The sequence below is a fragment of the Periplaneta americana genome, chromosome 8, assembly GCF_040183065.1.
Source record: "Periplaneta americana isolate PAMFEO1 chromosome 8, P.americana_PAMFEO1_priV1, whole genome shotgun sequence".
Classification (NCBI taxonomy): domain Eukaryota; kingdom Metazoa; phylum Arthropoda; class Insecta; order Blattodea; family Blattidae; genus Periplaneta; species Periplaneta americana.
The window spans coordinates 4,217,299-4,243,542 of record NC_091124.1 but is presented as its reverse complement, the minus strand read 5'-3'; the positions used below and the strand labels follow the sequence as shown (position 1 = coordinate 4,243,542).

Here is a 26,244-nt window from a genome sequence, read left to right as displayed (position 1 = left end):
TTTTTTGAAAATTTTGTTTGTATGTATGTCTGTATGTTTGTTACCTTTTCACGGGATAATAGCTGAACCGATTTATATTAAAATTGGAATATAAATTAAGTTCGTTGTAACTTAGATTTTAGGCTATATGGCATTCAAAATACGTTATTTAAAAGGGCGGTTATAAGGGGGCTTGAATTAAATAAATCGAAATATCTCGCTTATTATTGATTTTTGTGAAAAATGTTACATAACAAAAGTTTATTTAAAAATTATTTCCGATAAGTTTTATTCCTTGAAAAAGTTTGATAGGACTGATATTTAATGAGATAAATGAGTTTTAAAATTAAAATAACTGCCATCTAAGGCGGTGTAATGAAATAAAAAAACAAATGACTTCGTCTATAAGGGGCCTTGGACAACAAAAATCGCAAACTATGAACCATAGCCTACAGAGAATGTTTCTGTGTTTCTATGAAGTAATATCGGAAGCTAAATTAACCGATTTGTATAATTAATTATTATTTCACCATTGGAAAGTGTAGTTTCTCTAGATGGACATAATGCTATAATGTTATTACAGTAACTTCTGAGTGAATCGAGGACAGGTAAGATTAAAATAGCTTCTTATGCACAGGAAACTTGATAGCTATTCTGTACATTCGTTTCCTGTATTTCTTAAAATAATGTTTATGTAAGTTACATCCGTTATCAACACAATTTTTATATAATATAATATAATATAATATAATATAATATAATATAATATAATATAATATAATATAATATAATATAATATAATATAATATAATATAATATAATATAATATAATTTAAGTTATTTAAGTTATTTGAAGGGTTCAGAACCATAGTGGGCCAAGCGCCATTTACTGAATACATAGAAAACCAGGGTTAAAATTAAGTTATTACCATAATTCAATGGAAACCTATAACAAGTAAAATAAAATATACACATTAAATCTAAATGATGTCAATCTTCATTAAACTACGTTTGCATGTAATAAAAATTAAGAAACATGTTAAAGGAATTGTCATTGCACCAAATGAGTGTCTCTGGATCAAAATGATCGCATTTTAATTATTTAAATACAATTTAAATTAAGTAACATATTAAACGATTTATCCTTCTATCAAACATGAATGTTCCCTGGATCAAACGTCCTATTTTAATCATGTAATTACTTTATATTTATTTCTAACAGGTGCAGCGGAGCGCACGGGTACGGCTAGTACTAATAATAAATCTGTAGCCGAAATTTTTCTGGTAATTTTCGATTTTCCAAAAATAATTGGTCCTAACATGTATAATTAACCATCCTGAAACCGAAAATCGCTTTTTTGAAATTTTTGTCTGTATGTTTGTCTGGCTGTCTGTCTGGATGTTTGTTACCTTTTAACGCGATAATGGCTGAACCGATTTATATGAAAATTGGAATATAAATTAAGTTCGTTGTAACTTAGATTTTAGGCTATATGTCATTCAAAATACTTTATTTAAAAGGGGATTATAAGGGGGCCTGAATTAAATAAATCGAAATATCTTCCTTATTATTGATTTTCATGAAAAATGTTACATAACAAAAGTTTCTTTAAAAATAATTTCCGATAAGTTTTATTCTAAGAAAACGTTTGATAGGACTGATATTTAATGAGATAAATGAGTTTTAAAATTAAAATAACGATGCCACCTATTGGTCTGTAATGAAATGGAAACAAATGACTTCGTCTATAAGGGGCCTTGGACAACAACAATCGAAAGCTATTAAACATAGCCTACAGAGAATGTTTCTGTGTTTGTATGAAGTAATATCGAAAGCTAATTATATACAAGACTTTTAAAATAACAATACATTTTCACCGCCGCCTCAGATTATAACGTTGTTGTTCTTGCAATAACTCCTATGTGCAAAATATAAAATTTTTGAGTAGAAAGAAAAAAGACATTTATTCATTCCATGGCAATGGTACATAGGAGATCGAAGGAAAGAAATATAATTATATATCACTATAATATATATCACTATTGAAGTTATTTGAAGGGTTCAGAACCATATGGGCCAAGCGCCTTTTACTGAAGACGTAAAAAAAAAGGGTTAAAATTAAGTTATTACCATAATTCAATGGAAACATATAGCAAGTAATATAAAGTTTACACATTAAAACTAAATGATACGTCAATCTTCATTAAACTATGGTTGTATGTAAGAACAATTAAGAAACATGTTAAAGGAATTGTCATTGCACCAAATGAGTGGTCTCTGGATCAAAATGATCGCATTTTAATTATTTAAAATACAATTTAAATTAAGTAACATACTAAACGATTTATCCTTCTATCAAACACTAATGTTCCCTGGATGAAATGTGCTATTTTAATTATGTAATTAATTTATATTTATTTCTAACGGGTGCAGCGGAGCGCACGGGTACGGCTAGTTATCAATATAGACCTAGTAATACGTATTTGCCTCCGTTTGTCATGTAACTTTTTCCCACGCCTTGCTTGACCGTCATTTCTTTCCAGCAGAGCCAGCTCGTGTTGTTGCTATGGTGACATTGAACAGACGGATTAGATTCGAGCAAATACATCGCGAAAAACTTCAGCAGGATGTAAGCTACTGGTGGTGCACTGAATAACCAGATTTTGGAATTTTGTCTGTCAGTCCGTCTGCCTCTGTAATGTAACCTGAAAAAAAAGTGACGGTGGATTTACAGCATCCTTGTAATTGCGTTAAACTTTTTAAACTCTGCATTGAGTGTTGTTTAGTCAACAGTCCGAAGACAGGTCGGAACCCCACAAGTGATACCAAGAAGGTTCCACTTATGAGGCAACTAAGCCAAGAGATAATGGGGTAGAGCGAGAACTATTCACTCTCTCAGGTTATTCTTCAATATTCTTCAAAACTCTAACCCTAGCTATTTAGCTTCTCGTTTTAAACATTCGTCCTCATATCACGAAATACTGTAGATACTCCCTCACAACACCATATCACACTCTCCTTTCCTAAATACAGAACATCCTTCTACTCTTCATCTTTCACCGTCTCTGCAGCTCATCTCTGGAACTCTCTACCACAACATGTCAGAGACTATCGGACATTGTCTAGTTTCAAAAATAAACTAAAATTGCACTACTTTTTCAAATCAGATTCCCTTCAAATAAAAGTTCTTTTCTCTGCAACATTTAATATATCTTTCTCCCCCTCCCTTTTTTGATCACCAGATGAATTTATTATCATAGCGTTTTTTATTGTGGCTTTTATTTAAATTTCGTATTTTTATTATTTTATTACCTTCCATCTGTTCTTCCTTACGTTTTCCCTGTCAACTATTTGTACTGAGTTGCTTATAATATATTCCAGTCTTTAGATCTGTATTTTACTTCTTTTATTTTTTGTTAGGTATTATTTTAATATGGTTTAGTGTCGATTTTGTTATGTTATTTTTTGTAATATGTTAATATTCTGTTCTTTAACTTTTTGTTAAATTTTAACTGCTTGTATACTTTGTGACCTGGTAGAGTGCAAGAGAAGGCCCTATGGCCTTAACTCTACCAAATAAATAAATAAATAAAATAAGTAAATAAATAAATAAATAAATAATTAAGTAAATAAATAAATAAATGAGTAACTAAGTAAGTAAGTGAATAAGTAAGTAAATAAGTAAGTAAGTAAATAAATAAATAAATAAGTGAATAAATAAGTAAAGAAGTAAATAAATAAATAAGTAATTAAATGACTAAATAAATAAGTAAATAAATAAATAAGTAAATAAATAAAAAATAAAGAAGTAAATAAATAAATAAGTAAGTAAATAAATAAATACATAAATAAATTAAATAAATAAGTACATAAATAAATACATAAATAAATACATGAATAAATTCATAAATAAATAAATAAATAAATAAATAAATACATAAATAAATAAATACATAAATCAATAAATAAATACATAAATAAATAAATACATAAATAAATAAATAAATAAATACATAAATAAATAAATAAATAAATACATAAATAAATAAATAAATAAAAAATAAATAAGTAAGTAAATAAATAAGCAAATAAATGAATAAGTAAATAAATAAATACATAAATAAATAAATAAAATAAATAAATTAAATAAATAAGTACATAAATAAATACATAAATAAATACATGAATAAATTCATAAATACATATATAAATATATAAATACATAAATAAATAAATACATAAATAAATAAATAAATTAATTAAATAAATAAATAAATACATAAATAAATAAATACATACATAAATAAATACGTAAATAAATAAATAAATACATACATAAATACGTAAGTAAATAAATAAATAAATAAATACATACATAAATACATAAATAAATAAATACATAAATAAATAAATACATAAATAAATACATACATAAATAAATAAATAAATAAATACATAAATAAATAAATACATGAATAAATTCATAAATAAATAAATAAATACATAAATAAATAAATACATACATAAATAAATAAGTACATAAATACATAAATAGATAAATAAATACATAAATAAATACATATATAAATAAATAAACTTCTGTTCAGAAATGTTGCCCACTCTCAAAACATACGAGCCTTTCTTTTATGATTTTAAACGATTGGGAATAATAAACCACAATAAAGAATGACCCATATCTTAATAAATATTATATCGATATCTCTGAGAATTTTGTTTCCAGGTAAACATTCATGGGAACTTTGTCTTTTTTTATGGCCAATAATATATGCTGTCAAACTGTGATATACTTTTATTTAAACACCCGGTATACATTTTTAATTTCATTGCATAATTTGTATATTTTATCAATATATATGACGTTCCTTTTGCTTTCTACGCCATAATAAAATTACGTCAAATTTCCTCCAAAGAGGCAAATTTTCAATGGCTATTTTCCCATTAGGCTTCCAATCGATAATTTCTGGAGCAATGTATAATCCATGATCCCAGCCCCCTTCCACGTCATTTCTGCTTGCAAGTGGTTAACATATTCCTCTGTAGACGCTGCCCTGTCTGGTACATCCCGCTCCCATTGGAATCTGCGGTGTTAGACGTCTAGCAGTCTGCGTGCATTATTCAAGAGAGCAATGCCAGCAGATCAATACCGGCGGTTTGGATGAGGATTAGCCTCCTGTGCAGACAATCAGTGACGACACAGACCCCTTTCATTCTCTGCAGCTGTTGTTGATGAAAGTGAGGTTAACTAAAGCTGCCGTACGCATACGGCACGGGACCCTGGACTATCTTCGGAATAAAGAAACGCTAAAAAGGAAAGATTGGAGAATGCTGGGTTTGCAGAATATGACATACCATCTGTCATTTGGGATACCATTTATACAGGGTGTTTCAGAAATACTTTGACAAACCTTGGGGGCATATTCCTCACACCAAAACAAGAAAAAAAAGTTCATATAAACTTATGTTCGAAAATCCTTAGTTTTTTAGTTATTAATGAAAGAACATAGTGAAATAATCCGTTAGATATTGTCAGCTTGGTAGCAAGTGTTGCAACTTCAATCAATTCAGAAACTCGTAACAATGAAAGTTTACATTCAACACGTTTCGAGGTACAATCCAACAACTTAACTTAAGTTTGTAATCGATAATAATAATATTCATTTTTGTAATTCATTTTGATTAATTTTCAGAAAAGTCTATGATATATAACACGAATATTTATTTTATTTTCAGTCAATGACTGTACTATTAATATATATAAGGTGCAAGTCCTTACATTACATGATTTAATATTGTATGAACGTTTTCGTCGGTTTCATACCAACATCATCAGATACAATATTCTATATAGCAATATCATCACTAACAGGTACATATGTCTCTACAAACCAAAATACAATATATACTGGGTGTTCAGTTCAAAGTGTGTCATGGCTCGCTGTATGCCCTCTTGTGGCTAGTCGATGAGCCTAGAGAATTCAATCTTCCTACACTTCCGCAGAGGTGTATAACCTATGAGGTAGAGAAGTTGGCTAGCAAGTACGGCGTTCATTCTGAAGAGTACGTACCGATACGTACGGTAACGCCGGTAGTGGCAGGAATGTGAACTGTTTGGAAATACGTACTGTCGGGATATGGGGAGAAGGTTAATACGATTACTTACGTATTTGTTGACATTAACTTGGACGGTCAACATGGTCACGGAGCATTTGATTTGTGTTGTGGAATGTTACCGTACGCAATCGATGATAACAAATACCCTGCGTACGACTTGCCGGCGCAAAACACAGTTCGAAAGAGGTTATGGTAGCACACAGACCATACAGACCGCCATCTGTTGCTACGACGTTCAAGTTATACCGTACACGTTCTCAAGTTCAGATTGAAGAACGCCTTAAATAATAGGCAACTTCTCTAACATATAAGCTGAAACTCGCTTCAAATCGGTGACCCAACAACAGTGACGTCATGACACACTTTGAAATGAACATCCAGTATTAATAAGCATACAATATGATAAAAACATGATAAAAACCAACATAATTAGAAACATAAATGTGTCTTTCTTGTGTGACTACACCCTACTATCAAATGATTAAAAGCGCACGTGTGATTACAATACTTGTACAAATATGTTTGCAGGTCTTCACTGATAAAATAATAAAAAATATAATGAAATCTGTATACTATATTGTGTGAAGAGATGCATTACAGTCTTTGAACTATGTTAACTGATTTTTTCGTGCCCATATTCTTGTTTTATCATTACTGCAGGTCTTTTGACCTTCTAATGTATGTACGTCATAATATATAGACTGAGGTTGTGCCTTGAGTCTAATTATTCAAAGTTGTTATGGATATAATTTGTATCCGACGATATATTTCAATATTAGGTTGTCTTATGATGTTGAATTGCGGCATATACTTGAACGTGCATTATGAGCGGTGATGATCTTCAATCTAAAACGGAAGTACAGACGTGGACAAATTATTAGACTAAATTAATTGTATGTGCAACGAAGCTGTATTTATCGGTAGAAATAATGAACAAAAGTGTCTTTTGCACAGATATAATGAACAGAAAATTGAGTCTTGAGGTTACTAGTATTTTGTGAACATTCCCTTATTCTTCATTAACACGTTGATTTTGTCAGGGATGCTGGAAACCAAAGTTTGACACTTTCTTTGAATATCAGCATCATTTAGCCAGATATCATACAGTGCTTAAATGAGTCCATGTTTTGTTGTAAGCCTCTTTTTGTTCACTTTCTTCTTCAGTATAGATCACAGATTTTCAATTTCGTTCATGTCCGGTCTTCTTGCAGGCCATGGGACAATATCTTCTGCAGTATATAATTAATACACCAGTAGCACCAACATAGCCAGAAAAAAAAGATACTTAACCATTAGAAAAATATAACAGGAGATGTAAACAACCATATTTACAACAATAGAGACTGTGTGAATTATACTGATAGTTGATATGACGAATTTTATTATGTTTCCAAGAAAATGTTTTAGTCTAATAATTTGTCCACGTCTCTAATAGAGTTATGTAATTAAATTAAATAATGTTTATTATCATTAAGTTGATGACTTAACTTTAAACGAAGAGATATTGTAAATTTTATGAGATTAATTAAATTTCGTGTGATGTGTTCAGTAGATATCATTGACTGAAAATAAATATTCGTATTAAATATTCATTTTGTTTAGATATTCAAATTATGTTATGGATACAAGTCTGCTGATGCACCCGTTGTATTCTAGAAGGCTGTGTGTTGCCAAGGAGTCCGTGCTGTGTGGACGCAAGACAAGAACATTTTGCACATTTGTTATACATTATAATTATAGCTGCTTCACTGCAACACCGCATTTCTGCTCTGTCGCCGGCATCCACTGGCAATAGCGACCATAACGTCGTGAACCCCTACACCAGCCATCGTCAACTGGCCTGCATACTACTGGGTGTTCATTTCAAAGTGTGTCATGACGTCACTGTTGTGAGTCAGCGATTTGAAGCGATTTTCAGCTTTTATGTCAGAGAAGTTGCCTATTAATCTAGGCGTTCAATCTGAACTTGAGAACGTGTACGGTATAACTTGAATGTCGTAGCAACAGATGGCGGTCTGTAAAGTCTGTGTGCTACCATAACCTCTTTCGAACTGTGTTTTGCGCGGGCAAGTCGTACGCAGGGTATTTGTTATCATCGATTGCGTACGGCAACATTCCACGACACAAATCAAAATGCTCCGTGTCCATGTTGACCGTCCAAGTTAACAAATACGTAAGTAATCGTCTTTACCCTCTCCCCATATCCCGACAGTAAGAAAAAAAATTCACTTTAGTACGTGTTTCCAAACAGTTCACATTCTTGCCACTACTGGCGTTACCCTAAGTATCGGTAAGTAATCTTCAGAATGAACGCCGTGCTTGCTAGGCAACTTCTCTCGCATTTAGGTAATACGCCTCTGCGGAAGTGTAGGAAGATTGAATTCTCTAGGCTCATCGACTAGCCACATGACGACATACAGCGAGCCATGACACATTTTATACTGAACACCCAGTAGTTCGGAGCGCCGAGACGCTGGCTGAGGAGGTAGTGGTGTGCAGTGTGTCGAGCCAAGCCAACGCATCCATCACAGAAGCCAACTTCCTGACCATAATTTACAATGCCTTCTTCGATTGTGTTCTACACGAGCATTGACATCTAACATTGACCAGTTAGTGAGGAAAAAACGAATTTAAAAATCCAGGAAAACCAATGCTAATGATCGGCGAAAATAATTTTTATCATTTGTTATTTACATTGTAATAAAATAATTTAGGCCTACTTCAGTCTTGTAACAGAAACGACAATATGTTCCATATGTTAGACCAGGGATGTCGAACACCGCTCTCGAGCTGTGAACTGAAGAGCCTTCACTCCTCCCTTACCGTGCAACGGTTGAACACAGCTAGCAGGCAGACCGGGCGAATGATCGTAAACAAAAGCGAAACTAGTAATGCGGCGGTCGGTACTTTGATAATTTTTATACATCTTACTAATTTTTAGGAGCTCTTTTTAGATTTGCACTTGAAAACTTTGATGAACGAAGAATGTAGGTCTACATGAGGATGGATGGATGGATGGATGGATGGATGTTGATGATGATGATGATAATATCGTTTTGTCTACTGGATCATTCATGAATGTTGTTCGTTAGTGGCAGAAATAAATCGTCATAATAATGTTGCTAATTCATGTTTAAAATATCAACTTTATGTGCATGTGTTGTAGCAGTGCAAGTTCAAAAACGTGAACAATTTTGATGTATAAAGTTATTTAATCTTACCATGACTTGAAATTTGTTGATAGTTTTTGTTACAGATTCAAAATTATCTTCTCCTCGAGTTCGATCCTTTAGTAAAATGACATCTAGACAAGATCTTAATGAACATTGAAATCTGAATCGACATACCTACGCCGTGTCTTTGCGGTCGGTACTTTCATCAAGATCTAGTGCATATCAAGTAAAAGTTTTCATTCTTGCTATCAGTTGTCCGTCCAAGTTATCTCCCATTTCTGACATGCGCTCAGCAACAATATTACGGGACAAACTTAGAGATTTAAAAACATTCCAGATATATCTCTTTTGCCTTTTCACGAGCGGAACCGGATAATTTTTCTGCTTCATAAGCTTCAGCAGGAATTGAATTAAAATGCCTGCTAATATTATTATGGCTTATGTATCAAAGTTTCTTTCTACATATTAAGCAATGCACCTTTCCGCCCTTTAAGATAAAGAAATGTTTATCTATCCGTTCACTATTGAAACATCGTTCCATATCCATACCAGCCGCCAGAGTTGATAAACACACTGCGTACAGAACACTGCTACAGTAAGGGTAGACTGGCCTTACCACTCCAGCTCAGGTAGTAAGCAGTACCTTATCGTTTCACAGCTTGAGAGCGCTGTTAGACATCCCTGTGTTATACAAAATAACAAATAATTGGTTTTGTGATATATAGTGTGAGATACAAAATGGATAATTAATTTCATTTTATTCACGACTCTTGAACGAAGGCATAGGATGACATGATTTAAATATTACTAATGGATTCGATTTGTTTAATATTTCGTAATAGTGAAAATGCATTAGGCTTATAGGTCTGTAAGTTCTCAATTACTTTAATAAAAAAAAACTATTTACTTTCAAAACCGATACAATACATAACGGCAGAATACAACTTGTTTCTTGTTTAAACTGAAAAGTGGTTTACTTATTACACAGTTCCTCTTAAAATAAATGAAGTACATGCTTCTTCCGTGTTTATTATAATTATTAGAGACTGATTAAAAGGGTTGAACAAGTGAACGGACGCCACTGCCATCACCTGATTCCTTCCCCCACCTCCTGCTGCATAGTTGATGTCTGAGAGCGTTTTCCGAATCTCACCGGTGAGAAATCCGATGGCATCACGGTGTTCCGAATTTCACCGATGACGTCATTGATGCTCCACCGGTGTCGCACCGGTGCCATCAACTTGCAGAGGTGGTGGCAGTCTCCATCAGTGAATCTGATTGGTTCTTGTATAGGGCGGGAATTAGCAGACGAATAACATCGTGCACTGTTGTGTCATGGCGGTGTGTTCTGCTGTATTGTTTGTAATGAGCACAACGTAAAAACAATATGTTAATGGCTTATGAGCGAACATGTCAACGGACCAGTTATTACTACCGGTTCAAGAAATAAATTGTTTATGATCTCTTTTCTTTGAACGAGATGGCAGTACGGAAATTTCGCAAAATTTTGCTAGCGTAGCACAGATAACCACTTACACAGTCGCCATGACAGCCACCGATCCTTCCACCAGTTTTGTTCCTTATTTCGTTGCAACGTGACGTCATTGATGCCACCGGACCGGTGAGATTCGGAATACGCTGTAAGGGATAGAGCTGAGCAGCGAGCAAACTGTGCCTGCACCATACTGGGTGTTCATTTCAAATTGTGTCATTACGTCACTGTTGTGAGTCAGCGATTTGAAGCGAGTTTCAGCTTTTATGTCAGAGAAGTTACCTATTAATCAAGGCGTTCAATCTGAACTTGAGAACGTGTACGGTATAACTTGAATGTCGTAGCAACAAATGGCGGTCTGTAAAGTCTGTGTACTACCATAACCTCTTTCGAACTGTGTTTTGCGCGGGCAAGTCGTACGCAGGGTATTTGTTATCATCGATTGCGTACGGCAACATTCCACAACACAAATCAAAATGCTCCGTGTCCTTGTTGACCGTCCAAGTTAACAAATACGTAAGTAATCGTCTTAACCCATATCCCGACAGTAAGAAAAAAAACTCACTTCAGTACGTGTTTCCAAACAGTTCACATTCTTGCCACTACTGGCGTTACCCTAAGTATCGGTAAGTAATCTTCAGAATGAACGCCGTGCTTGCTAGGCAACTTCTCTCGCATTTAGGTAATACGCCTCTGCGGAAGTGTAGGAAGATTGAATTCTCTAGGCTCATCGGCTAGCCACATGACGACATACAGCGAGCCATGACACACTTTGAACTGAACACCCAGTAGTGCACTGAGGTGACGACCCCTGCCCTACACTTTTGTATCATTGGGTTTCCGGCTTAACTCCCCTTCTGAAGAAAGACATCTCGAGCACGCTGAATATTGCATCGGTATCAAGAAGTCTCTCAGCGGAGCTGCTCGACCACGTTTATCAATTGCCTCCTAATGAAGCGGCAGACGCTGTTTGGGGTTGCTTAAGAGTTAAGAGCATTAAGTAGACAGAGAGAGTCGCCGCTCCGCTTATCACGTCGGCTGAGAGACCGGCGAGTGCAGAGCACAAGGGCCTATCAATGCGCGGCGCCGACCGCCGAGAAAACACATTCTCAGATGATTCACTTTCGGCTTGAAGACGTTTAACGTAATCCTCTTGGCAATGAAAACCACAACCGAGCGAGTTGGCTCAGACGGTAACGTTTGAGACTGCATTCGGGAGGTCCAGGGTTCAAAACCCGTGGCGACCAATCTGACTGGGGTTTTTCATGATTTCCTTCAATCACGAAAGGAAAATGCCGGATTGGAAATTTATATGCAATTGTTCATCACCAATAGGAAAGACTGGAAAATGCTGGGTTGGCAGTGAAAGACCTGCCCTCTTTGCTGTGTAATTTTTCCACGCTTTTACTGAATTACCCTGTATTTGCAGCACGTAAAAAAACTTTGACTCTGATGAAGGTTTATTTCTCGCCCATGTTGAATTCTGAAGGTAAATAAGTTTTGTAGTTGGAAGCATCGTTAAATCAAATACGAGTACTTCAGCTGAAGGATTAAAAGATCCTCTGACCTGTTACGTCACGTGGATTATGGTCCCTTATTGTCCAGTGTCTTCGAGCCTCATATTTTCCTTTCGGTTTCTAGTTTAAAGCTATGTTCTTTAATAGATTATTTCTCACAATCAGTTGGATTGTAGTGGGATTGCAGAAACCCCCGCGCGCGTAGGCCACCCTGACGGCACAGTTGTGCTGCAGTACCTTACCCCAGAAGAGTTGAATTTTATGTCGTAGTCCAGTCATGTCAATTGATGCCCAAAGGAGCAAGCGCGCGCTTTAGAGCCCAGGAGAGCCTGAGCGCTTTACAGCGGAAAGGAAAGAGACAGACGAAAGAGGTGGTATATGCCGCTTGGTCGAGCACTGGCCAGCACTGATTCAATAGATAAAGGGAAGAGAACTTGTTAAAACTGTATCCATGTTAATTTTTAGATTTGCCTGAGAAGTATAAGTGCATTATAAGAATGTAAGTTTTAATTTTAATGCTCATTTTTCACAAGTTTGATTTTTTTATTCAAAATAAATACTTTCTTAACTTTTCGTATAGAAAGTGAAATTTTCAGGTATAGGCCTATTTATTTAGTAACCTTACAGAATGTTTTCGTAAATCTAATATACCGTAAATACGTATTACTTAAGATAGTGTATTGAAAATTTTGAAAATATTCGCATGGAAATTGTTGGTAAGGAAATGAATTAACAAAGCAACTACTGTTACATCATAAGCAAAAGATACGTGCCCATGTGTTGTGAAAATGTCAGCTCTATAGCTTCAGCAGATTCCGAGAAAATAATTTAATATTTTGATGATAGGAAGTTGCTCACCAATATCACCTTAAAAGCATAATGCGATAAGAGTTTTGTTATGTAATATTAGTTACACTTAAAACAGATACAGCACCTAGGTAACTTTGCTTTGTACAGTAATATTGTTTTGATTACTTTATTGATTACTTTTGTAAGGCTAAAGATACCATCAATATAAATTCCAACTTATCATGTCATACTCAATCTCTTTCTTTGGAATATCACTTTCTTTATGAATGATGTGTTTCATTCACTTAGTATAGTATAATCACAATCTACTATATACAGTCGCGAAGCTTGAGGTGTTTTTTTGCAAATCTCGTGATAAAGCGCTCCAAGCGGTTAGCAACTAGAAACAATAGACTGTCCATGGTCGACTTTGGACTGTGTCGTATTTCTATTGAGTGCTAGCTCGTTGCGTATTTCACATTGCTTGTGAAATGTTCGTTATTGGTTGCAATGAAAATGTTAATGGCTAAAATATAATAATTGGAATAATAAAATGGGACAAGGAGGAGACGTTTGTAGTGCTATAAATTGTAGCAACAGTAAGAGAAAGAGGCCAGAGTTATCCTTCTTCCGATTTCCGAAATATTCAGAAAGGTTCCTGGGTTTCCACAAGAATGCTGTGCAGAAACAAAACTCTTAATTTTGAAGTTCTTTGTGACTGTTAGAATACATTATATCCTTAAATTTCACAATGAAATGTTTCAGTCTAACCGAAAGGACATTAGATACCGGTTAAAATTATGTCATTTAGGCTGCTAAATTTCCAGAGAAATAAAGGTTAGGTCTACTTTTTTTCAGAGGACATATTTTTAATTGTAGCTATTAATTTTGTTATTATTTTTATGTGTTATTTCACTAAAGACGTAGAAAAATTAAGTTTGTTTTAATGAAATTTATTGATCACGTTTTATTTTCAATTCTGGTGGGATTATTATTGCTTAGGCCTATTTTTTTCAAAGGACATGTTTTTAATTATAGCTGTTAATTTTGTTGTTATTTTTATTTGTTGCTTTACTAGAGACGTAGAAAAAGCCTGTTACAATAAAATTTATTGATCACGTTTTATTTCCAATTCTGGTGTGATTATTATTGCTTAACCTCATCCCACTTTGTTAACTACGTAAGCCTACACTACAAGTACCGGTACACGTAAGTTACTCCATTAATTCATATTTCCATTATTATTGTTGTAAAGGGAAATGCAAATTAATATTTATTGGTTTCATAGTTAATTATCGCTATAATCTTGAATGAGTGAAGCGATTATAGTAAATTTCAGTTCGTTTTGCACAAACAAAAATAATATTAACCTATTTCTTGCAGGTATCTTCGAGTTTATGGTGGAATTTAATATACTTCATTAAAATAATAAATTCACTTTATGCATTTAATATTTCAATAATGGAAGGAAGGTCTTAATTTCTCCAAAAGAACATGACAACGAAAGTGTAACATATTTTTTCGTCTGCTAGGAGAGAGATCTGCGATGATTAGGCGATAGTAGCGATCCTAGTGGTGGGCAACTACCCATGTTTGCATTTTTACTACATATTGAGCTTCGCGACTGTATATAGTAGACTGTGGTATAATTGTACTACTATGGAATTTAAGTGAATATTTCTTCTTAACTCTCTATTATGTTATTAAGATTTAAAACACGAGTGCAATATTAAGAAATCAGTGTTAGTACTTTTGTTTTACAGACAATATAGATAATATTAAACAGAAAGAAGTCATATAAAAATAACGACATAAAATTTCACGTTCCGTTTGAAATTTGTGCACCACTGTTTTCTTAATCCAACAGGTTGCTTATTCATATACACAACCCTTCCTCTTTCCATACTTAGCGCTTGCTGCCCGCGCACGAATCAAGGTCAGAAAAATGCGCTTGATTTGACATCACTGTTCTAGAACTTAAATTGTTTTTCTCATCGTTCTTGGGATTCTCTGGAATGTGTTGCTGTAATTCAAGACATTGTGTTCAATTGTGTAACACCTGAAGCTATTCCCTGTTCCGTTATTTTAGCCCTGACAAGAATGTCGCCTTAAAATAGCACAGTCATTTGTTTGCCGGTGTAACAATTAGGTGGAGTGACAGAGGTTTTGCAATCCACTCTCTTCAGTTTTGGAAAACATTAACTGTTGGAGATGTTTTAATAGTTGAAATAACCTGGATCTGACCTCCGTCTAGTTAACGAATGGGACTATCTTACATCATCTGCATCGATTGCGTCATGCTGATAGGAAATGCATTTCCGGAAGAAGCCTTGTGTGGGTTTCGAAGTATTGTATGGGCGACCTCGCGCAAACTACAGCAAGTCACCTGATTGTTAATGTCGCATTATATTATATTTTACTGCTGCCCAACATGAATCATGCTCGGATTGTAAAGTATGCTGCGCATTTAGATCATGTTGAAGTGCTGTTCTAATGTGGGAACTCCTCGCCATTGCGGAACATTTTATGCCAAATTACTAGTGGAACACCGTCCCGCTATTTTGTTCCAAAGATCATCTGAAAGCTCCAGAACTGATCCCGCTTCTAACTCGTTTTTCATACTGAACACGTAGGTTTATTGAGCATATTTAATTGGTTTTAATTTATAGTTACTATTTTACATCCATTCAAAAACGGGCTCTCAAGTGTTGTCGTAATAATTCACCATTAAAATGGGACACACGGACCGGAGAACGAGAATTCGATTATGTATGTATGTATGTATGTATGTATGTATGTATGTATGTGTGTGTGTGTGTGTGTGTGTGTATGTATGTATGTATGTATGTATGTATGTATGTATGTATGTATGTATGTATGTATGTATGTATGTATGTATGTATGTATGTATGTATGTATGTATGTATGTATGTGTGTGTGTATGTATGTATTTTTTTTTTTTTTTGTATATCAGCATGCTCCATTACATTGGAGTAATACTACATGCTTTACATAAAATATTACAATAATTAGTTACATAATTTATGAGAACAAGATATTTACAATTTTGATTGCGATCTTGAAATTCTTATAGATAGAAGTGTTGCCTAATTGTACTTCTTCTATTTTAGGTTACCATCATTGTTAGTATTATTTCTAATTTCAATTCTGTTACATTTTGCCGAATTCTATGGATTTTATAAATTTTCTGAAGCTTTTGAGGTATGCTGTTGTGAACTGATCAAAAGGTGGAGGCCAGGTTTGACCTGTGCGTATTATACTAGCTCGTAGGATTCTTCTTTCTTTTATCAGTGTGGCACATCTTAGTAGTATATGGTTGACTGTCTGTTCTTCTTTTAGTCTGCAAGGGCACGTTGGAGTTGGAATAATCTTGAATCTGTGAAGGTACGATCTTGTGAAGCCGTGACCTGTCACAATAGAAGTAAATTCAGCCCCGACAGGTAAATTTATCTTCAATCTATCTTTAATTGATGGGAAGAATGATTTCGTTATTGCGCCCCTAGTTGAGATAGTCCACTGCTCTTGCCATTTTCTTAAGGTCTTTTCTCTCTCTTCTGTTACTATGGTATCTCTCGGTATTTTGTTATAAGCTATTTCCCCTTCATCTTCTATGGCGGCTTGTTTGGCAAGACGGTCAGCTATCTCATTCCCTACTATTCCGACATGGGCCTTCACCCACCTAAAGAGAACTGTCCATTGCTGTCTCTCCAATTTTTTCAATTCTCTCTTTATATTTTCAATTATTGGATTATGTTTATTCTTGTTCTGTAAAGTGTCCAGTGTCACTTTGCTGTCTGTGTTAACTACTGCAATATTCTCTGTTTCTTCTGTTATTTCTACATTCTCAATGTGTTGTAGTGCCTTCAAGATTGCTATTTGTTCTGCCTGATTGTTAGAACATTTTTCATGCAGTTTGTATTTGGATGTATGTATGTATGTATGTATGTATGTATGTATGTATGTATGTATGTATGTATGTATGTATGTATGTATGTATGTATGTATGTATGTATGTATGTATGTATGTATGTATGTATGTATGTATGTATGTATGCATGTATGTATGTATGTATTTATTTACACTGCAAGTGGGCAAGCACCCGGTGGCAGTGGTATATACAATATTAACAATACACAATAAAATGATAAGCAATGCACAATAAAATTTACAATAGGCCTACACAATACAATTTTACAACACATATACAATTTTATACACAATACAATAAGAATACACAATACAATTTAACACAATAATAATAAAACATAAAATAAAATATCTAATTTTACAATACAACCTACATAATTATGTACAGGTCCTACATAAGTTTCAATAGTCTTTCACTTTACTCTCATCTCACTCACTGTAGTGGCACTATGACGCATTTCACTGACACTTTAGCACACATTTCACTGACACTCTGTAACACATTTCACTGACACTATAGAACACATTTCATTGACGCTATAAATTATCACTGATCGGAACTGTTCACTGCACTGTAAAACCATAACTTCACTGACTCACCTCGCTTCACTGATACAACAGTTCAAATAAGTCAAATAATTACACCCTTATGCATACTGTACTTATAAACAGAACTACATTTAAACTAAACATTTCTAGTCTAAGACCCTCTTACACGCTATTTTTAAATAATTTACAATTCAAACCAAGGAAGTAAACTCGTCAGGCTAGATAAATACATGTCACCTTAAAAAATTAAATGTTGAATGTCACCTTAATTTTAATTTACACTTTATACACAACTTTTTAAGTTATTATTGAAACTCCTTAAGGAAGGACAGCCCTCAAAGACCGCTGCAGGTAGGTCATTCCAATCATTTATAGTTCTATTTAAAAATGAGAATTTACCTACATCCGTTTTCTGTTTCCTACATTTGATTTTAAAATCATGATCGTTCCTACCATAGTACGTTGGCTTTTCTAACCGAGCCGTTATGTCTACCCATGCTTTCTGACCTAGATGTGCTCTATACAATGATGTTATTCTAGTTTTCCTACGTCTGTTTTCCAAAGTTTCCCATTTAAGTTCTTTTATCGTATTGTTTCCATCTTCTCTTTTACCTTTAACAAATTTAGCTGCCCTATACTGGATTCTCACTCTCACTGATGTTCAAAACATACAGAGGTGAGCCTGCCTGGAGAGAAATAAAAAATAGGTTGCAGCCGCCAAATTACTCTTCAAGGAACGACCACTCATATAAATTGAGGGAAAGAAGGCAGAGGACGGACACTGGAAAGTTTTCTTTTCTCAATCGTACTATCAGGGACTGGAATGCTTTACCTGCAGACTTACTAAAGGCTTTACCAATAACCAAAAATGTATTTAAAAATAGGCTTAAGGACTTTACTAATAGACGGTAGTATATTATACACACTATTTAAAGGGTGTAATTGATATCTTGTTATTTGAAGTGTTCTATCAGTGAGAAAGTGTGTTCTGTCAGTGAAGTGTGTAGTGTCAGTGAAGTCTATTGTGTAAGTGAAGTGTGTTGGTGTCAGTGAAGTGGCTGTGCAAAGTATTTGAACAGTGAAATGGTTAGAAGTGTTAGTGAAATCAGGTAGAATCAGTGCAGTGAGTGAGTTGACAGCGAAATAAGTGTAGTGCCGAAAGGTGCTTGTGCAGGTATGAACCTGTCACACTCGTGGGTCTTAGTTCGAACTTTGAGTTAAGATACAAATTAGATTTACTTTAAATGTTATTTTAAGTGACCATGATTCATTTAATTTAGGATGCTTCTTGTTATTATTATTATTATTATTATTATTATTATTATTATTATTATTATTTTATTATTATATTATTATTATATTATTATTAATTATATTTTTATCAGTTGTGTTTATTGTTAATTGTCATCATTGAGTGTAATTAGTTACCACTACCACGGGTATATACCCATTTGCAGTGTGAATAAATAAATACATACATACATTCATTATTAATAAAACTATCTTCAACTTCATATTTCAGAAACTACGAAAGAAAAACGTTCACAAAGTCGTGGTCTTCTAAAACGTTAGACGAGGCAAGCAGCTAATAGAAAATGGGTCTTCCATTAGATACGCAACTAAAACACTTACCTGTATTGAATTCACATTACGTAAAAGACTTAAAGAAAGCTATGGAGTGGCAAAGTATTTTCTGACACTCGTGTTTGATGGTAAATTTATTTCTGCCTTCATTTGTCACAGTTATTCACTTAATTTTTTGTGTTTCCTAGTGTTAGTGTTGTTGCATGTACATTAGTGTTACGCTAGTGTTATATTTTGTCATGATGGAGACGATGTTCATGATGATGATATAAAACATGATACAATTTATGATTGCCACTACCTGACAAAAAACTTCTGTAATTCAAGTCTGGTCTATTTTAACCTATAGCACACGATAGTGAACAGATTTTACACTTTTATACTATAAATTACTATTAACACTTGTATAATCACTGATTAAGTTATACAACTTCTTTACAGTCCACACCTTTTGAGTAACAGTTAGCGCGTCTGACTGCGAAACCAGGTGACCCGGGTTCGAATCCCGGTCGGGTAAATTACTTGGTTGAGGTTTTTCTGAGATTTCTTCTCAACCCAATATGAGCAAATGCTGGGTAACTATCGGTGCTGGACCCCGGACTCATTTCACCGGCGTTATCACCTTCATTTCATTCAGAGGCTAAATAACCTGTTATGTAGATACAGCGTCGTAAAATAACTCACAAGAACAACTTCTTTACTGTGTTGGGTACATTTTTTGGCACTTACCTGGCTGACTAGTTTCGAAGCCTAGTCAAGGAACTAGTCTGCCAGATTAGTTCCAAAAATGTTACTCAGTAATTATCTTCCTCTGTAACCTGGGATTATTAATAGTACATTATGCAACGAGCCTATAATGATAGTAATTAAGACGCAAGTATGTTTGTTTATGAAACGAGCGCAAGCGAGTTTCATAATTTTCATACGAGCGTCTTAATTGCCATTATAGGCAAGTTTCATACGACTTTTTATGCTCGACCATATTTCTAACTTTAAATTATTCAGAAGTATACATTTTATTTGTATCTGACAGAAGATCGGAAGTGACCATAGCTCTTGAATTGTGAGATGTGCGCAGACGCGAAAGTATTGACTTTTTCCGAGGAACAATAATGTCATTGACCTTGATGTAATGCAGAGAATGTATAACCTGGAAATTGATTTAGAATTGAAAAACGAGATGACAAATTGAATTTATTTGAATATTATTTACAATTAACGCTAATTATTATAGTAACAGAACATAACCTTCTGCAACAGAATTGGATTTCCAGCCTCCGTGACGTTTCCCTCGTCTTTCGATTGCATATCCGAGAATAATCGAAAACCTGAACTTTAATGAATAGGTGTATTTTAATGACATGCATTAAAGAACTGCTACCAGGTGTATAATTACTACATTTCGGCATGGTCGAGCATAAAAAATGAATGAATGAATGAATGAATGAATGAATGAATGAATGAATGAATGAATAGTTATCTTCCTAACATAACCAGTGGTGCTGTATAAACATATTGAGACTGATTGAATGAAATTTGTATGAGCAGTAAAATTTTGAAAATTGTCCCATTTAAAAAAAATAAAGAACTAAAAACAATAGGTGTATGACAGAATTCAAATTTTGGGAATTGTATTGGGTTACTAAGATATATAAGAGTACTAAAGATAAAAACTCCATCTAAAAAAATGTAGAAGAGTTTATTTTCTTTATAGTCCTCCATTAAAATGAATACCCTACATTTAAAGTAACGAAATTAATAAATCACTTAACATATAGTGTTTGGTGAATTAAATAAGGATGCAGTGAGTTGTATGTTCATTTGTGGTTTTGGTACTGTATAAACATATTCAGACTGATTGAATTAAATTTGTATGAGGAATAATTAAAAATTACCCCCCCTTTTTTAAATTGAATAACTGAAAATGTAAGTGTATGATGAAAGTCAAATTTTGGTAACTGTATTAGGTTGCTAAGATACACGAGTACTAAAAATGAAAGCTACATCTCAAATAAATGTAGAAAATTTCTTTTTCTCTGTAGTCCTCCCTTAAAATTAATACATTGATGGCCAGTTTGTCCAAGTAATGTTTAATTTTGCTTAACGAATGTTAAATTAACAGTCTGTTTATTTTTAACACTTTGTTAATGTATTTTCCATTTGTTCAACAAAATTTTTTTTTAAGATAACCAACACTTAACTATAACGTCTATTAGCACTATTTTAACTACTCAACAGCAGTTGGTAATGATTCTACACATGTAAGACAATTTTTGATTGGCTAAAATTAATCTTTAAATTCTATATTATAGAGTGACTCATGAAACTTGCATAAAATGACAACCTGTTATAGTAGGCCACGCTCCATAAACAAACAGCTGACAAATGAAAGTTGTAGGTGACGTGCTGAATAATAATTACAAAGTAAGGTTATATTTCCTCATTGCGATTATGGATACGAAATACGAAAGAAATAAAATAACACCGATCTATTTAAACAGTCCAAAGTATTTCAATATCCGGTAATTTCATTTAAACAGTCCAAAGTATTTCAATATCCGGTAATTATTTCAATATCCGGTAATTTCATTACTATAGATTTTTATTATTGTAGTTTTAATTTGTAATTCAGTAAATACAAAAATATTCTTTGTTCTTAACTTTTATGATAAAATGTCTAACTTTCATTAATCAGGTAATCTTGTCGTACTTTAATTTTTATTGTAATTTTAATTGTAAATTTAATGTTAATTGTAATTTTATTGTTCATATTATAGTTATAATCCCCCTGGTAGAGGGGCAGAGAAAGCGTGACGGCCTTATCTGTACCAGGTTAAATAAATAAATAAATAAATAAATAAATAAATAAATAAATAAATAAATAAATAAATAAATACTATTTTTTACTAGTCATATGCTAAACATTCCCTACAGAGAGACACAAAATATTAATTTCGTAACTTCTTTTCGAACAGCTGTGGAGACATCGGCCATATTTAACTAACTGTTAAACGAGTTAACTGCCCGAAATCCTACATTTAAAATTAACAAACTGTTAACAATCTGTTAAACCAAACTGGTGTTGAAAACATACAATTTTATTAATTAACAAACTGTTTAGAGTTTAACAGTCGTTAAATTTTCTAACAATACTTGGAAAAACCGGCCATTAATGTAACGAAATTAATAAATGAGTTAAGAGACAGTGTTTGGTGAAGGCAGTGACTTATATGCTCATTTGTGGTTTCCATGGTTACGTTGCAGGCAGATGGCGGGCGGCGCAAGCGCGCCTCTCCCAGCGACCAGCGCCTGCCTTCCGCTGCTGCTGCCAGTCACGTGTGGAGTGATGTGAACCTGCACCGCCATGTTATCGTACATGCTGCCCGTGGAGGAGAAGCCTCCCCCAATCCCCAGCAAAAACCACCTGCAGCTCCAGCTGGAGAGCGCCAACCACAACCACGTCGCCGCGGAGCCGGACAACCGCAAGGTGGCGGCGGTCAAGGCGGCCGGAGTCGTCAAGGCATCGACGCTGTCGTCAGAGAGCAGTGTGAGCAGCATCAGCAGCAGCGATGTGGCCAGCAGCACCGCCAGCCAGAACACCATGACGCCCACCGACAAGCCCAAGCCCAAGCTGGTCGTCAACGGCACCAAACACGCGTCCCTCAAGAGGTAGGTCCATTATGCAGGGTGATGCTGTGAAAAATCTGTTTCGGGATGTTCGCAAAAAGAAAAGTTGAACTATTACAGATTTCTTTCATATTCCGTTTCTATGAGTGGATTAATTGGGAACTGATACACAAACCCTAGCCTAGGTTATTTTGATTTTAATAAATTTAAGAAAGAAATTCAACAAATTACTGTATTTGGTATTCATGTCCATTTTTTCTTTTTCTTAATATCAATGTAATATTTATTTATTCCAACTTATGTTTTCTTTTTGACTTGATTCCCTACTTTTCTCTTCATAAGCATCCCTGGTTTTTATTTTATTCATTTACTTATTTATTTACTTATTTATTTACTTATTTATTTATTTACTTATTTATTTATTTACTTATTTGTTTACTTATTTATTTATTTACTTACTTATTTATTTACTTATTTATTTATTTATTTACTTATTTATTTACTTATTTATTTATTTACTTATTTATTTACTTATTTATTTATTTACTTATTTATTTACTTATTTATTTATTTACTTACTTATTTATTTACTTATTTGTTTACTTATTTATTTATTTACTTATTTATTTACTTATTTATTTTTATTTATTTACTTATTTATTTATTTACTTATTTATTTATTTACTTACTTATTTATTTACTTATTTATTTATTTACTTATTTATTTACTTATTTATTTATTTACTTATTTATTTATTTACTTATTTATTTAGTTATTTATTTATTTACTTATTTATTTACTTATTTATTTTTTACTTATTTATTTACTTATTTACTTATTTATTTATTTACTTATTTATTTACTTATTTATTTATTTATTTACTTATTTGTTTACTTATTTATTTATTTACTTATTTATTTATTTATTATTTATTTATTTACTTATTTATTTACTTATTTATTTATTTACTTACTTATTTATTTACTTATTTATTTACTTATTTATTTACTTATTTGTTTACTTATTTATTTATTTACTTATTTATTTACTCATTTATTTTTATTTATTTACTTATTTATTTACTTATTTATTTATTTACTTATTTATTTATTTACTTATTTATTTATTTACTTACTTATTTATTTACTTACTTATTTATTTACTTATTTATTTATTTACTTATTTATTTATTTACTTATTTATTTACTTATTTATTTATTTACTTATTTATTTATTTACTTATTTATTTACTTATTTATTTATTTACTTACATACTTATTTAGTTATTTATTCATTTAATTTTCATTTATTTATTTATTTATCTATCTATCTAGCTAGTCAGTACAAATTAAAGTTATAAAACAAAAATGTTTCTAGCCCTACCGTAAGAGCCAGACTCGTGTAATGGTGTGGTCTTAGTCAATAATATAACATTAGTACATTATGCAACTAGCCTATAATGGTAGTAATTAAGACGCGAGTATGTTTATGAAACGAGCGCAAGCGAGTTTCATAATTTTCATACGAGCGTCTTCATTACCATTATAGTCAAGTTTCATACGACTTTTTATGCTCGACCATATTTCTAACTTGAAATTATTCATAAGTATTCATGTTATTCTTATCTGACTGGGGAGCGGAACTGACCTTGTGCAATATCTCGTAAATTGTGAGATGTGCGCAGACGCGAAAGTATTGATTTTTTTCCGAGAAACAAATGTCATTGACCTTAATATAATCTAGAGAGTAAAATAAACATTAATCTTGATATAACCTTGAAATTGATTTAGACATGAAAAACGAGATGACAAATTGAATTTATTTGAATATTATTTACAATTAACGCTATTTATTATAGTAACAGAACATAACCTTCTACGACAGTATTGGATTTCCAGCCTCCGTGACGTTTCGCTAGTTGTCTTTCGATTGCATATCCGAGAATAATCGATACTAGCGCTTTCATATTGCTACAATGGTGTTTTCTGATTGGTGGAACACCTGAACTTTAATGAATAGGTGTAACTTTAATGAGGTCCATTAAAGGGCTGCTACCAGGTGTATAATTACTACATTTCGGCATGGTCGAGCATAAAATAATAATTGTATTGGTTTTGTAATTTTATTGAAACTTTGTTATGATCCATTTAGTATACAAAATACAGTATGCGCCAAAACAGACAGTACTGCAATTATCGCTCGTTTCCCTAGCAACGAAGTATTTATTTATTGTATACAATAGTTTGACATATTGTGAATTCAGTGTTGTGTTGATTTCTGCAATTATGGTTCTCACAACAGAATAGAAGCTGTTTATTCTCGAGCATTATTTCCGGTCATACGCAGTACTGAAATTACAAACATACTCTGCAAATGAAGATGTCATTATAGCATGCAAGGCGACATAAGACTGATCCCGCACGACGGAACTTCTCGACGACAGCTGACATTGTTGTGTTATTTGGTGCATCGCTCCTGGTACTGCCCTTTAACGTGGCCCATTCTGACTCCCCACTCCGTATGACCGGAAATAATCCTCGACCTTCTCCTCTGTTGTGAGGACCATAATTGCAGAAATCACCACAACACTGAATTCGCAATATGTCAAACTATTATATACAATAAATAAATACTTCGTTGCTACGGAAACGTGGACAGGAGACGAGCGATGATTTCAGTACTGTTTGCTTTGGCGCATACCGTAGTTATTTATAGGAACCGCCCCCCGAACACGAGCCTGCGCAAACGGGTGTATGCTACATAAATAATATGCATTTATTTTGTATTGTATGTAGCGATACACACTAAATACTAATTGCACATGAAATACAATTTTAGTCAAAATAAATACCGTAGGTTTTTATTTTAAATAAAAAATAACTATCAATTACAAAATCAACTGGAAGAATTTTTCTTGCGTAAGATGCAGAAATAAATTAAATCAGCATCACAGCATTTCCCCACAGACTGTACTTCCAAGGATTATCTCTGCTTATCGTTACTAATATTTTAAGTCGAAATAACTTACTTTCTACTATTTATAGTCACTGCCCTTAGTGAAGAGCGCCTCATTGTAAAAGATTGGCTCCTCTTGTCAAAACCTCATGTGTTAATGAAACCAAAGCTAATTCTAATACACATTCATCATTCCAAAATGAATGACGACACTTTAAGTATGAACAAATATTTATTCAGAATTGACATATTTATAGTTCTTATAGTTACTTATAGGCAATATCTTCTTCCTTTATTAAGCAATTAATTTGTGTTCCTAGATAGGTTACTAATAGGCAATATATTCTTCCTTTATTAAGCAATTAATTTGTGTTCCTAGATAGGTTACTAATAGGCAATATATTCTTCCTTTATTAAGCAATTAATTTGTGTTCCTAGATAGGTTACTAATAGGCAATATATTCTTCCTTTATTAAGCAATTAATTTGTGTTCCT

General features: G+C 33.1%; 1 protein-coding gene across 1 annotated transcript in view; it reads left to right on the top strand.

Moving 5' to 3' along the window:
- LOC138704418 (uncharacterized) overlaps positions 1 to 26,244 on the top strand; it is a 619,974-nt gene that overhangs the window by 168,141 nt on the left and 425,589 nt on the right. The window contains exon 3 of the mRNA XM_069832274.1: positions 22,430 to 22,834. Coding sequence (XP_069688375.1) covers positions 22,530 to 22,834 — 305 coding nt within the window. The 5' untranslated portion in view covers positions 22,430 to 22,529. The remainder of the gene's footprint in view (positions 1 to 22,429; positions 22,835 to 26,244) is intronic.